Source organism: Heptranchias perlo, unplaced genomic scaffold (genome assembly GCF_035084215.1).
Source record: "Heptranchias perlo isolate sHepPer1 unplaced genomic scaffold, sHepPer1.hap1 HAP1_SCAFFOLD_1675, whole genome shotgun sequence".
NCBI classification, from domain to species: domain Eukaryota; kingdom Metazoa; phylum Chordata; class Chondrichthyes; order Hexanchiformes; family Hexanchidae; genus Heptranchias; species Heptranchias perlo.
Window position 1 is genome coordinate 1 of NW_027138942.1, and position 13037 is coordinate 13037.

At 55.5% G+C, this 13037-nt stretch overlaps 1 protein-coding gene across 1 annotated transcript; it reads left to right on the top strand.

The window, feature by feature from the left end:
• Positions 1-234: 234 nt before the first annotated feature.
• On the top strand, positions 235-11811 carry LOC137309544 (phosphoenolpyruvate carboxykinase [GTP], mitochondrial-like; the record flags this gene model as incomplete). Its single annotated transcript, XM_067977689.1, has 6 exons — positions 235-428; positions 1833-1995; positions 2597-2815; positions 6112-6249; positions 7134-7229; positions 8381-11811. Coding segments are annotated over 6 exons (1265 nt in total), but the record flags the coding sequence as incomplete, so codon positions are not given.
• Between the last annotated feature and the right edge of the window lie 1226 nt (positions 11812-13037).

Here is a 13037-nt window from a genome sequence, read left to right on the forward strand (position 1 = left end):
ATAAGAGATAGGAGCAGGAGTAGGCCATTCGGCCCCTCGAGCCTGCTCCGCCATTTAATGAGATCATGGCTGATCTGATTTTCACCTCGACTCCACTTTCCCGCCTTTTCCCCAAATCCTTTGACTCCCTCGCTGATCAAAAATTTGTCTAACGGAGGGAGAGAGAGAGACGCTCAATCGCACCCTCCGCCCCACCCCCCCTCACTTGACGATCTGTCCCCTTTTTGCGCGCAGGGAGCTCGCCGACCAGCGGCGGCTGGCCCTGTAACCCGGAGAAGACGCTGATTGGCCACGTCCCCGACCAGAGGGAGATCCTGTCCTTCGGGAGCGGCTACGGCGGCAACTCCCTCCTGGGCAAGAAGTGCTTTGCCCTGAGGATCGCCTCGCGGATCGCCAAGGACGAGGGCTGGCTGGCTGAGCACATGCTGGTGAGCAGAGTCGGGTCTGGCGGGGGGTGGGCGGGAAAAGGGAGGGGGGGCGCTCCTCATGGGCGCAGTCGTGCGGTGTGACGGAAATTCGCGGAATTAGCGTGAATCACAAAGTTAGCATGCAGGTACAGCAGGCAATTAGGAAGGTAAATAGTATGTTGGCCTTTATTGCAAGAGGGTTGGAGTACAAGAGTGAGGAAGTCTTACTACAATTGTACGGGGCTTTGGTGAGACCTCACCTGGAGTACTGTGTACAGTTTTGGTCTCCTTATCTAAGGAAGGATAGACTTGCCTTGGAGGGGGTGCAATGAAGGGTCACCAGATTGATTCCTGGGATGAGGGGGTTGTCCTATGAGGAGAGATTGAGTAGAATGGGCCTGTACTCTCTGGAGTTTCGAAGAATGAGAGGTGATCTCATTGATTCTGAGGGGGCCTTGACAGGGTAGATGCTGAGAGGCTGTTTCCCTCGGCTGGAGAGTCTGGAACTAGAGGGCATAGTCTCAGGATAAGGGGTCGGACATTCAGGACTGAGATGAGGAGGAATTTCTTCACTCAGAGGGTTGTGGATCTTTGGAATTCTCTACCCCAGAGGGCTGTGGATGCTCAGTCGTCGAGTATATTCAAGACTGAGATCGATAGATTTTTGGGGAATCGAGGGATAGGGGGATCGGGCGGGAAAGTGGAGTTGAGGTCGAAGGTCGGGCCATGATCTCATTGAATGGGGGAGCAGGCCCGAGGGGCCAAAATATTTCTTATGTTGGCATGCAATTTGCATGTAGTTTAGGTATCGTTGACATGGACTTCTACTCATGCGATGCCAACTCCCGTTTCTACAGCGGTCGTTAACGTAATAAAACGAGGCCCGAGGTCCTTCCCAGGAGCGTAAATCAGACTAATCCAGACACCGAGCCGCGTGAGGAGATGTTAGGGACGGGTGACCAAAAGCTCGGTCAAGGAGGGAGGTTTTAAGGAGCGTCTTAAAGGAGGAGAGAGAGAGGCGGAGAGGTTTAGGGAGGGAATTCCAGAGCTCAGGGCCCGGGCAGCTGAAGGCACGGCCGCCAATGGCGGAGCGATGGGAGTTGGGAGATGGACAAGGGGCCAGAGTCGGAGGAACGGACACATGACGGATATTAAAGCCGTGTGACAATAGGGGGTAAGCTTCAAGGAGCGAATTGAGGGAGGGGAGAGAGGCAGAGGGGGGTGGGAGGGAGAGGTTTAGGGAGGGAATTCCAGAGCTTGGGGCCGAGACGGTCGCCGATGGTCGGGTGGGGGTGGACAAGAGGCCAGAACTGGAGGAACGCAGGGGTCTCGGAGGGTTACGGGGGGGGGGGGGGATCGGAGAAGTCGATGGACGAAAGGAAGGGGACGATGAGGTGGGTCTTGTGTTTTCCTCTTGTCCTCCAGATCCTGGGAATAACCAATCCCGAGGGACGCAAGAGGTACGTAGCCGCGGCGTTCCCCAGCGCCTGTGGGAAGACGAACCTGGCCATGATGACCCCCTCGCTGCCCGGGTGGAAGGTGGAGTGCGTCGGGGACGACATCGCGTGGATGAAATTCGACGGCGAGGGTACGTGCGGAGTGGGCCGATCTTGTAGGTCTCGTCGGTGTGGGTGCACGACGTCCTACTGGGTCACCCTTCTCGATTAGGAAGCACGCTCGTTAGATGGGGGATGAGGGGGGAGAGGCCGGGGTTGAAACTTCGAGGGAGGGAGAGGAGAGAAAGAAGGAGGAGGCGAAAGGTGATTGAGACGGGGGGGTGGAGGTGGGGTGGGGGGAGCCTTGTGGAAAGTTGGGCTGTCATTGTCCACTCCAGACCGGGAGGGTCTGACGGTAGGGAATTGGTGGTGGAGTCGGTGGAGGGCAGGGGAATGGGGGGGGGGGGTGGGGAAGGCTGCTGGCTTTACTGCGTGGGGCCCGGAGGAGGCCACAGCTTGAAAGACAAAATATCGTAACCGTTTGGCCCTCTTGGTCCCAACCCCCACCCAAACCCCCAGGCTCGGGACCTGAGTTAAGATGGCGGCCATGGCGGCCATTCGGATCCGCTCAGTGCGTTCCAGGAAGGATCCCGGGGGGGGAGTGGGGGTTAAAATCGCGCCCCCCCGCCCAGTGTTGTAACTTGCCTGCGGCTCGCCTGCTGCTTGATGTCCCGGCTGTCTGTTCCTCCGCAGGTCGCCTGCGAGCCATCAATCCGGAGAACGGGTTCTTCGGAGTTGCCCCCGGCACCTCCATGAAGACCAACCCCAACGCCATGAAGACCATCGCCAGCAACACCGTCTTCACCAACGTGGCAAGCACCAGCGACGGGGGGGTTTACTGGGAGGGCATCAACGAGCCCTTGCTCCCCGGGGTCAAGGTCACCTCCTGGACCGGCAAAGAGTGGAAAGAAGGTGAGGATTGTTCTCCTCGGCACTGAGGCAAAGTTTCTCCTCCTTCCCCTTCCCCCCCTCGAGACTTGGACTTTATATTAAGTGTTGGCCATCGATCAGTTGGGAATCTCTCTCCCCCTTCCCTCCAGCGCTCGCGTTCTCTCTCTCTCTCTCAATCTTTCAATCTCTCTCCCTCTCTCTCAATCTCTCTCTCTCTCAATCTCTCTCTCTCTCAATCTCAATCTCTCAATCCCTCAATCCCTCTCAATCTCTCAATCCCTCTCTCTCTCTCTCTCAATCCCTCTCTCAATCCCTCTCTCTCTCTCTCTCTCAATCCCTCCCTCTCTCTCTCTCTCTCTCTCTCAATCTCTCAATCCCTCTCTCTCTCTCTCTCTCAATCCCTCTCTCTCTCTCTCAATCCCTCTCTCTCTCTCTCTCTCTCTCTCTCAATCCCTCTCTCAATCCCTCTCTCTCTCTCTCTCAATCCCTCCCTCTCTCTCTCTCTCTCTCTCTCTCAATCTCTCAATCCCTCTCTCCCTCTCTCAATCCCTCTCTCCCTCTCTCTCTCTCAATCCCTCTCTCTCTCTCAATCCCTCTCTCTCTCTCAATCCCTCTCTCTCTCTCAATCCCTCTCTCTCTCTCAATCCCTCTCTCTCTCAATCCCTCTCTCTCTCTCAATCCCTCTCTCTCTCTCAATCCCTCTCTCTCTCTCAATCCCTCTCTCTCTCTCAATCCCTCTCTCTCTCTCAATCCCTCTCTCTCTCTCAATCCCTCTCTCTCTCTCAATCCCTCTCTCTCTCTCAATCCCTCTCTCTCTCTCAATCTCTCAATCTCTCTCTCAATCTCTCTCTCAATCTCTCTCTCAATCTCTCTCTCAATCTCTCTCTCAATCTCTCTCTCAATCTCTCTCTCAATCTCTCTCTCAATCTCTCTCTCAATCTCTCTCTCAATCTCTCTCTCAATCTCTCTCTCAATCTCTCTCTCAATCTCTCTCTCAATCTCTCTCTCAATCTCTCTCTCAATCTCAATCTCTCTCTCTCTCTCACAATCTCTCTCTCACAATCTCTCTCTCACAATCTCTCTCTCTCAATCTCAATCTCTCTCTCAATCTCAATCTCTCTCTCAATCTCAATCTCTCTCTCAATCTCAATCTCTCTCAATCTCTCTCAATCTCTCTCTCTCTCTCACAATCTCTCTCTCTCTCTCAATCTCTCTCTCTCTCTCACAATCTCTCTCTCTCTCACAATCTCTCTCTCTCTCACAATCTCTCTCTCTCTCACAATCTCTCTCTCTCTCACAATCTCTCTCTCTCTATCTCAATCTCTCTCAATCTCTCTCAATCTCTCTCTCAATCTCAATCTCTCTCAATCTCTCTCTCAATCTCAATCTCTCTCAATCTCTCTCTCAATCTCTCTCTCTCTCTCTCAATCTCTCTCTCTCTCTCTCAATCCCTCTCTCTCTCTCGGAGTCAGAAGATTTGTGCGTTCGGGCCCCACACACTCCAGAGACTCGAGCCCCCATATCAAGTTCTGGTCTCCATATCACACTTGGAGCACTGTGCACAGTTCTGGTCTCCATAACACACTTGGAGCACTGTGTACAGTTCTGGTCTCCATATCACACTTGGAGCACTGTGTACAGTTCTGGTCTCCATATCACACTTGGAGCACTGTGTACAGTTCTGGTCTCCATATCACACTTAGAGCACTGTGTACAGTTCTGGTCTCCATATCACACTTGGAGCACTGTGCACAGTTCTGATCTCCATATCACACTTGGAGCACTGTGTACAGTTCCGGTCTCCATATCACACTTGGAGCACTGTGTACAGTTCTGGTCTCCATATCACACTTGGAACACTGTGTACAGTTCTGGTCTCCATATCGCACTTGGAGCACTGTGTACAGTTCTGGTCTCCATATCACACTTGGAGCACTGTGCACAGTTCTGGTCTCCATATCACACTTGGAGCACTGTGTACAGTTCTGGTCTCCATATCGCACTTGGAGCACTGTGCACAGTTCTGGTCTCCATATCACACTTGGAGCACTGTGTACAGTTCTGGTCTCCATATCGCACTTGGAGCACTGTGCACAGTTCTGGTCTCCATATCACACTTGGAGCACTGTGTACAGTTCTGGTCTCCATATCACACTTGGAGCACTGTGTACAGTTCTGGTCTCCATATCGCACTTGGAGCACTGTGCACAGTTCTGGTCTCCATATCACACTTGGAGCACTGTGCACAGTTCTGGTCTCCATATCACACTTGGAGCACTGTGCACAGTTCTGGTCTCCATATCACACTTGGAGCACTGTGTACAGTTCTGGTCTCCATATCACACTTGGAGCACTGTGTACAGTTCTGGTCTCCATATCACACTTGGAGCACTGTGTACAGTTCTGGTCTCCATATCGCACTTGGAGCACTGTGCACAGTTCTGATCTCCATATCACACTTGGAGCACTGTGTACAGTTCTGGTCCCCATATCACACTTGGAGCACTGTGCACAGTTCTGGTCTCCATATCACACTTGGAGCACTGTGCACAGTTCTGGTCTCCATATCACACTTGGAGCACTGTGCACAGTTCTGGTCTCCATATCACACTTGGAGCACTGTGCACAGTTCTGGTCTCCATATCACACTTGGAGCACTGTGTACAGTTCTGGTCTCCATATCACACTTGGAGCACTGTGCACAGTTCTGGTCTCCATATCACACTTGGAGCACTGTGCACAGTTCTGGTCTCCATATTATAAAAAGGATACAGAGGCACTGGAGAAGGTGTGAAAAAGATTTTCTAGGATGATACCAGGACTGAGAGGTTCCACCTATCAGGAAAGATTGAACAGACTGGGGCTCTTTTCTCTCCAGAAAAGAGAAGACTGAGGGGTGACCTGATCGAGGTCTTTAAGATTATGAAAGGGTTCGATAGGGTAGACGTAGAGAAGATATTTCCACTTGTGGGGGAGACCAGAACCAGGGGGGCCATAAATATAAGATAGTCACTAATAAATCCAATCGGGAATTCAGGAGAAACTTCTTTCCCCAGAGAGTGGTGAGAATGTGGAACTCGCTCCCACAGGGAGTAGTTGAGGTGAATAGTGGAGATGGATTTAAGGGGAAGCTCGATAAACACATGAGGGAGAAAGGAGTAGAAGGAGATGCTGATAGGGTGAGATGGAGGAGGGAGGGAGGAGGCTCGTGTGGAGCATAAACACCGGCATGGACCTGTTGGGCCGAACGGCCTGTTTCTGTGCTGTGAACTCTCTCTCTCTAATGTCTCTTCCTCCCGCCCCCGTTTGATCACCAGGTGATAAGGAGCCATGCGCCCACCCGAACTCTCGCTTCTGCACGCCTGCGAGCCAGTGCCCCATCATGGACAAGGACTGGGAGTCGCCGGAGGGGGTGCCGATCGATGCCATCATATTCGGAGGACGGAGACCAGAAGGTGATCACCCGCTCGGCTTTACACTTCCCGCGGGCGTCCTACGTTCAGGGGCGCGCCCATCGTAAGTGGTCTGGAGCCTCCTACGTTCAGGGGCGCGCCCATCGTAAGTGGTCTGGAGCCTCCTACGTTCAGGGGCGCGGCCATCGTAAGTGGTCTGGAGCCTCCTACGTTCGGGGGCGCGCCCATCGTAAGTGGTCTGGAGCCTCCTACGTTCGGGGGCGCGCCCGTCGTAAGAGAGGGGTTGTGGATGGGGCTTAGGGACCGGACCCAGCAACCCCTCGGGTTCTGATCGTCTCTCTTTCCCCTCAACCCCGTCCGAGCCTCTCTTTGCCTGTGGCGGTGCGAGAAGCTGATTATTTACGGGCCCATAGCCCACTGTTGCAACGCAAGTCGGGCGGGGGGGAATTGGCATTTGGGACCACCCTGGTGCGGGGAGTCGATTGACGACGTCACGGTCGTGTGATCCAGGAGCTCGTGCGTTCAAACCCCACCGCGGCAGCTTCGAGAATTTGGAACTCGGTTTCAAATGAGGGTCGGTATAAGCGACCGTGAGGCTGCGGGGATGGTCCCCCCCACCCCCAGTGTCCCTTTTTAGGGGAATGTCGGAAACCCGGTCTGGGCCCTGACGGTTCTCCAGTCCCCGACGCAGTTGGCTCTTAACCGTCCTCCGAAGCGGCCACTCGGTTGTATCGAGACAGCTGGTGGTTCGAGAAGGCGGCCCGCCATCTTCTCGAGGGGCGACTAGAGCACGGGCAGTAAATGCCGGCCTCGCCAGCGACGCCCGCATGCCTCCCCCCCTCCCCTCCCCGAGAACGACTCTAAATGCGAACGTCTGTCTGATTTATGTACTGGCGGATCTATTTTCCCTCCCTCTCCCGGTCCAGGCGTCCCTCTCGTCTACGAATCGTTTGGATGGCGTCACGGTGTATTTATCGGGTCGGCGATGAGATCGGAGTCCACGGCAGCCGCCGAGCATAAAGGTACCTGTCCCGCTCAACCTTTGCGTGTGTAATTCCGTTAGCTATCACACGCAAGAGACAAGAACAAACGTGCATTTACGCAGTGCCTTTCACGACCTCTGGACGTCCCAAGGCCCCTTCACAACCACTGAAGTACTTTTTTCTTTGAAGTGTAGTCACTGTAGTAATGTTGGAAACCTGGCGGCCGATTTACGCACAGCAAGATCCCACAAACGGCGATGTGATAAATGACGGGATCGTCTGTATTTTTTAAAAAGTTATGTTGGGTTGAGGGAGATATATCGGCCCCAGGACACCGGGGAGAACTCCCCCCCCCTGCTCTTCTTTCAGTAGTGCCCGTGGGATCTTTTACGTCCCACCTGAGAGGGGCAGACGGGGCCCCTCGGTTTAACGTCTCATCCCAAAAGACGGCTCCTCCGACAGTGCAGCGCTCCCTCGGTTACTGGCACTGGTGGGAGTGTCGGCCCTGGATTATGGAGCTCGAGTCTCTGGAACGGGATTTCCTTCTGACTCGGAGGCGAGAGTGCGACCCTTCTCCTCTCCCTCTTGGGGCTCCCCTACCTCACCTTTAATGATCCTCCAGTGAAGCTCCTTGGACGTGTTTTTTTTACTATGCAAGCAGTCGTTATTCACACCATTAGTGTTGGTCCCTCCCGCAGTGACAGACAGCGCCCATCGTAAGTGGTCTGAAGCCTCCTACGTTCAGGGGCGCGCCCATCGTAAGTGGTCTGAAGTCTCCTACGTTCAGGGGCGCGCCCATCGTAAGTGGTCTGGAGCCTCCGACGTTCAGGGGCGCTGCCCATTGTAAGTGGTCTGGAGCCTCCTACGTTCAGGGGCGCGCCCATCGTAAGTGGTCTGAAGTCTCCTACGTTCAGGGGCGCGCCCATCGTAAGTGGTCTGGAGCCTCCTACGTTCAGGGGCGCGCCCATCGTAAGTGGTCTGGAGCCTCCTACGTTCAGGGGCGCTGCCCATCGTAAGTGGTCTGGAGCCTCCTACATTCAGGGGCGCTGCCCATCGTAAGTGGTCTGGAGCCTCCTACGTTCAGGGGCGCTCCCATTGCACCGATGCCAAGTTGCTGTTCTTGTTTTGCTTTCCGTGGGCCGCTGCATGAGCTAACCCCTCTCTCTCTCTCTCTCTCTCCCTCCTGTCAGGTAAGACCATAATGCACGACCCCTTCGCCATGCGACCCTTCTTCGGCTACAACTTTGGCGACTACCTGCGGCACTGGCTGAGCATGGAGGGGCGGCAGGGGGCCCGGCTGCCCCGGATCTTCCACGTCAACTGGTTCCGCAAGGGCGAGGACGGCTCCTTCCTGTGGCCGGGCTTCGGGGAGAACTGCCGGGTGCTGGACTGGATCTGCCGGCGGGTGGAGGGCGAGCCCAGCGGGGTGGCGACGCCGATCGGCTACCTGCCGGCCCAGGGGGCCCTGGACCTCGGGGGCCTGGCCGGGGTCAACTCCGCTGAGCTCTTCTCCCTGCCGAGGGCCTTCTGGGAGCGGGAGGTGGAGGAGATCCAAAAGTACTTGACGGTTCAGGTCAACCAGGACCTCCCCGGGGACATCCTGGCGGAACTGGAAGCCTTGGGGAGACGGGTGTCAGAGATGTGAGGGGCATCTCTTTGGGGGGGGGTGGCGGGGGGAGGGCAGGAGCGGGGTGGGAAGGAGGAGAATGGGGTGACATTTGTTCCAACGATCGTCAGCAAATTCTCCCCCCTCGCCCCACCTTCGCCTTATCAACAGCCGAGTTTACAATTTTTTTATCTTAAGAGTTTCCAAAGCTCGAAAATAGCTACCAATGAAACACCGAGACCCTCTCTGGTGTCGGATTGAATGAATGACCTGAATGAAGACAAAACGGCGAAGACACTAATTCGCACCACAGTCTGACCGAATAAGGAGCGTCTTAAAGGAGGCGGAGAGGTTCAGGGAGGGAATCCAGGAAGCTCGGGGTCCAGCTGAAGACGCGGCCGCCAATGGTTTGGCGGGGGGGGGCGGGGTGGGGCGAGGCCAGAATCGGAGGAACGCAGAAAATTGGACGTGAATTTCGATTTGAGGTTAGGATCAGATCAGATCAGCCACGATCTCATCGAATGGCGGAGCAGGCTCGATTGGCCTTCTCCTGCTCCTGTGTTCTTATGTTTACGGAGACAGGGAGGGGGCGAGGCCGTGTTTTGGGGGGTGGGTGGGGTGGGGGGGAATGCCAGGATGGAGAATTTTAAATTGATTGCTGTCCAGGCGCGCAGACTTTTTAAGCCAAACTTCTACGTTGGATTTTGAGCGTCGGTGCCTCCCGTGCGAACAAGGAAAGCTTAACAGACTCGGGGCGGGGGGGGGGGGGGGAAGAAGAGGTTGGACCTCCTCCAGAGCCCTGCAGGCCGTTTCCCTGGAGGCTGACCTGCCCGGCGGCCGCTTTTGGGGCGGTCCCCGTTGTAACGTAGGGAGACGCGGCAGCCGATTTTGCGCGCAGCGAGGTTCCCGCAAACGCCGATGCGATAAACGACCAGATCGTCTGGTTTTTTTTTTTGTTCTTCGCGATGTTGGTTTGAGGGATAAATATTGGACACCCCCGGGGAGAACTCCCCCCTCCCTGCTCTTCTTCCGGTAGCGGCCGCGGGATCTTTCACGTCCCACCTGAGGAGGGGGGGCAGAGGGAGCCCTCGGTTTAACGGCACCTCCGCCAGTGCGGCGCTCCCTCGGGGAGGGGTGGGGTGGGGGAAGTCTCGGCCCCGGACGATGGGGCTCGAGTGTCTGGAGCGCGTCAGGGCGGGGCTCGGACCCCACGGCCTTCTGACTCGGAGCCGAGAGAGAGCTCCCCGTTGAGCCACGGCTGCCAGCTAGTGACCTCTCGCGGTTGCGACAGTGCAGCTCCTGGCCCACTGTTTCCTCTCGGGAAGGAGATGGGAACTCGGGTGCAAAATGTCCGCTGGTTCTCAGGGAATACTTGCCAGCGGCTTTCCGTTTTAGTTTACGGTGCGCGGAGAGTGGGGGAAGGGCATCGCGCGGTGACCAGGTACCTCCCTCTGTCGGTTACGTCGAGTCTGCAGGCCATTCGGCCCAACGGGTCCGTGCTCCACACGAGCCTCCTCCATCTCACCCTCTCACCATCTCCCTCTATTCCTCTCTCCCTCATGTGTTTATCGAGCTTCCCCTTAAATCCATCTACACGATTCCCCTCAACTACTCCTTGTGGGAGCGAGTTCCACATTCTCACCACTCTCTGGGGAAAGAAGTTTCTCCTGAACTCCCCCATTGGATTTATTAGTGACTCTCTTAGATTGATGGCCCCCCTGGTTCTGGTCTCCCCCCATCCTCAACAAGTAGAAATGTCTCTACCTCTGCAACTTAGCTTCCCCTTTTTTCAAGAGGATCCTCTTTGGATTTGTGCATTTCTCTTTTTTTTGTTTCCTCTCTGGGCCCTTGGGTGGGGGGTGAAACCCATTTTGGAGGTGGAGGGAGAGAGAGAGATGGGCGGGGGGGTGGGGAAGATCTATGGGATGACGGGGTGTCGAAATCCAGCGGATCTGGACGCCCGTCGTACGAGACGTTAAACGGAGGGTCCCCGCCTACCCCGTCCCGGGTGGGACGCAAACGGTCCCACGGCCGCTAAAAGAGAGGTGGGGGTGGGGCGGGGGGGAAAGAAAAAAAAAACCAGGTGATTCGGTCACGTCGCCGTTTGTGGGATCTTGCCGCGCGCGGAGCGGGCCGCCGCGCTGCGAGTAAAAGTTCTTATTCGGCTGTGAAGTGCTGATGGGACGTCCCGAGTCCGTGAAAGGTGCAGGATGTCAGTGCACGTCCTCTGTTTCGACTGTCGTGTTTTGTAATGTGGGCCTTGTGTTAATGGACATTCCGTGGCTCCCCTCGCTGTTTGCGTTTGGTGAAACGGTGTCGTAACACAACCTCAGGACATCGCAATACACTTTACTGCCAATGAGGTACTTGTTTTTTTTTAGTGATGTTGGGTTTGAGGGGTAAATATTGGCCCCCAGGACACCCCGGGGAGAACTTCCCCCCCCCCCCCTTGCTCTTCTTCCAGTAGCGGCCGTGGGATCTTTTACGTCCCGCCTGAGAGGGGCAGACGGTTTAACGTCCCATCCCCAAAGACGGCATCTCCGACGGCGCGGCGCTCCCTCGGCGCCCGCCCCTCCGACGGCGCGGCGCTCCCTCAGCGCCCGGGCAACCCCGGGGAGTGTCGGCCCTGGATTATGGGGGCTCGAGTGTCTGTACGTGTGTGTGTGTGTGTGTGTGTGTGGCTGGCTCAAAACCCACGACTTTCAGACTCCGCGGGGAGGGAGGCGAGGGAGAGAGGACTCGTTCCAGCTGTCGTTGCTCAGCTCAAAATGGGCCCACGGGGAAGAGTTGGGGTGAGAGAGAGAGAGAGAGAGAGAGAGACTCACGTACGTACTCGGAGGTCTGCCAGTTGCCGACACTCGCACCTCTCACGCTGCTTGAAGAAAAGCCGAGAGTCTCTCACGTCGGGGAAAGAAACAATGCAAGAATAAAACTGAGTGAAGTGATTGTAGTGCTCGTTCTCAAGAGTTTCGGTACTGTCGAACCATGTATTACAAATAAATCTGTCCAAATCAACCTCTTGAGCACATTTTTCCAATTTTAACACCACTTGTCTGTTGGGGCGTGTGATGTGAAAACCCTTTTCACACTCCATCATTACACCTCCCCTAGTTGGCTCTTCAGAAGGTGGTGATGGTGGGGCCTCCTTCCTGAACCATTGGGCAGCTGGTTTGATCACAACTGAGGGGCTTTGCTTGGGCCCCTTCAGAGGGCAGTTAAGAGTCAACCGCGTTGGGGACTGGACGCGCGTGTAGGCCCAGACCGGAGAAGGACGGCGGGCGTCCCTTTCCCCTGAAGGGACAGCAGTAAACCGTTTGGGAGATTTACTAGAATGGTTCCAGGGGTGAGGGACTTCAGTGATGTGGAGAGACTGGGATTGTTCTCCTCGGAGCAGAGAAGGTTAAGGGGAGATTTGATCGAGGGGTTCAAAATCAGGAAGGGTTTTGAGAGAGTCAATAAGGAGAAACTGTTTCCAGGGGCAGGAGGGTCGGTGACCAGAGGACACGGATTTAAGGCGATCGGCGAAAGAGCCAGAGGGGGGAGATGAGGAAACATTTTTTTACGCAGCGAGTTGTGATGATCTGGAATTCGCTGCCCGAAAGGGCGGTGGAAGCAGATTCAATAATAACTTTCAAAAGGGGAATTGGATAAATACTTGAAGGGAAAAAATTTACGGGGAAAGAGCAGGGGGAGCGGGACTGATTGGATTGCTCTTTCGAAGAGCCGGCACGGGTACGATGGACCGAATGGCCTCCTCCTATGCCGCATAGTTCTACGATCTCTCGGTGAGTCTCGTCAGCAGGACAGAGGGGGCTCCTGTTCACCTCCTGAGTTTTTATCACTGGAGCTCGAGCACCTTCGATACGGATCGGACCGAATTGAAGCTTTGACTCGGCCATCGCAGGGCCTCGAAAATTGGAGGATGGTGAGTATTGAGACTGCTCGGCCGTTCCCAGCTGGGAGGGGGGAGGAGTGTCGGTGGGTCAGTCCCACACTTCAGTATATTGACCGCTGGGAGGAGGGAGGAGTGTCGGTGGGTCAGTCCCACACTTCAGTATATTGACCGCTGGGAGGAGTGTCAGTGGGTCAGTCCCACACTTCAGTATATTGACCGCTGGGAGGAGTGTCAGTGGGTCAGTCCCACACTTCAGTATATTGACCGCTGGGAGGAAGGAGTGTCAGTGGGTCAGTCCCACACTTCAGTATATTGACCGCTGGGAGGAGTGTCGGTGGGTCAGTCC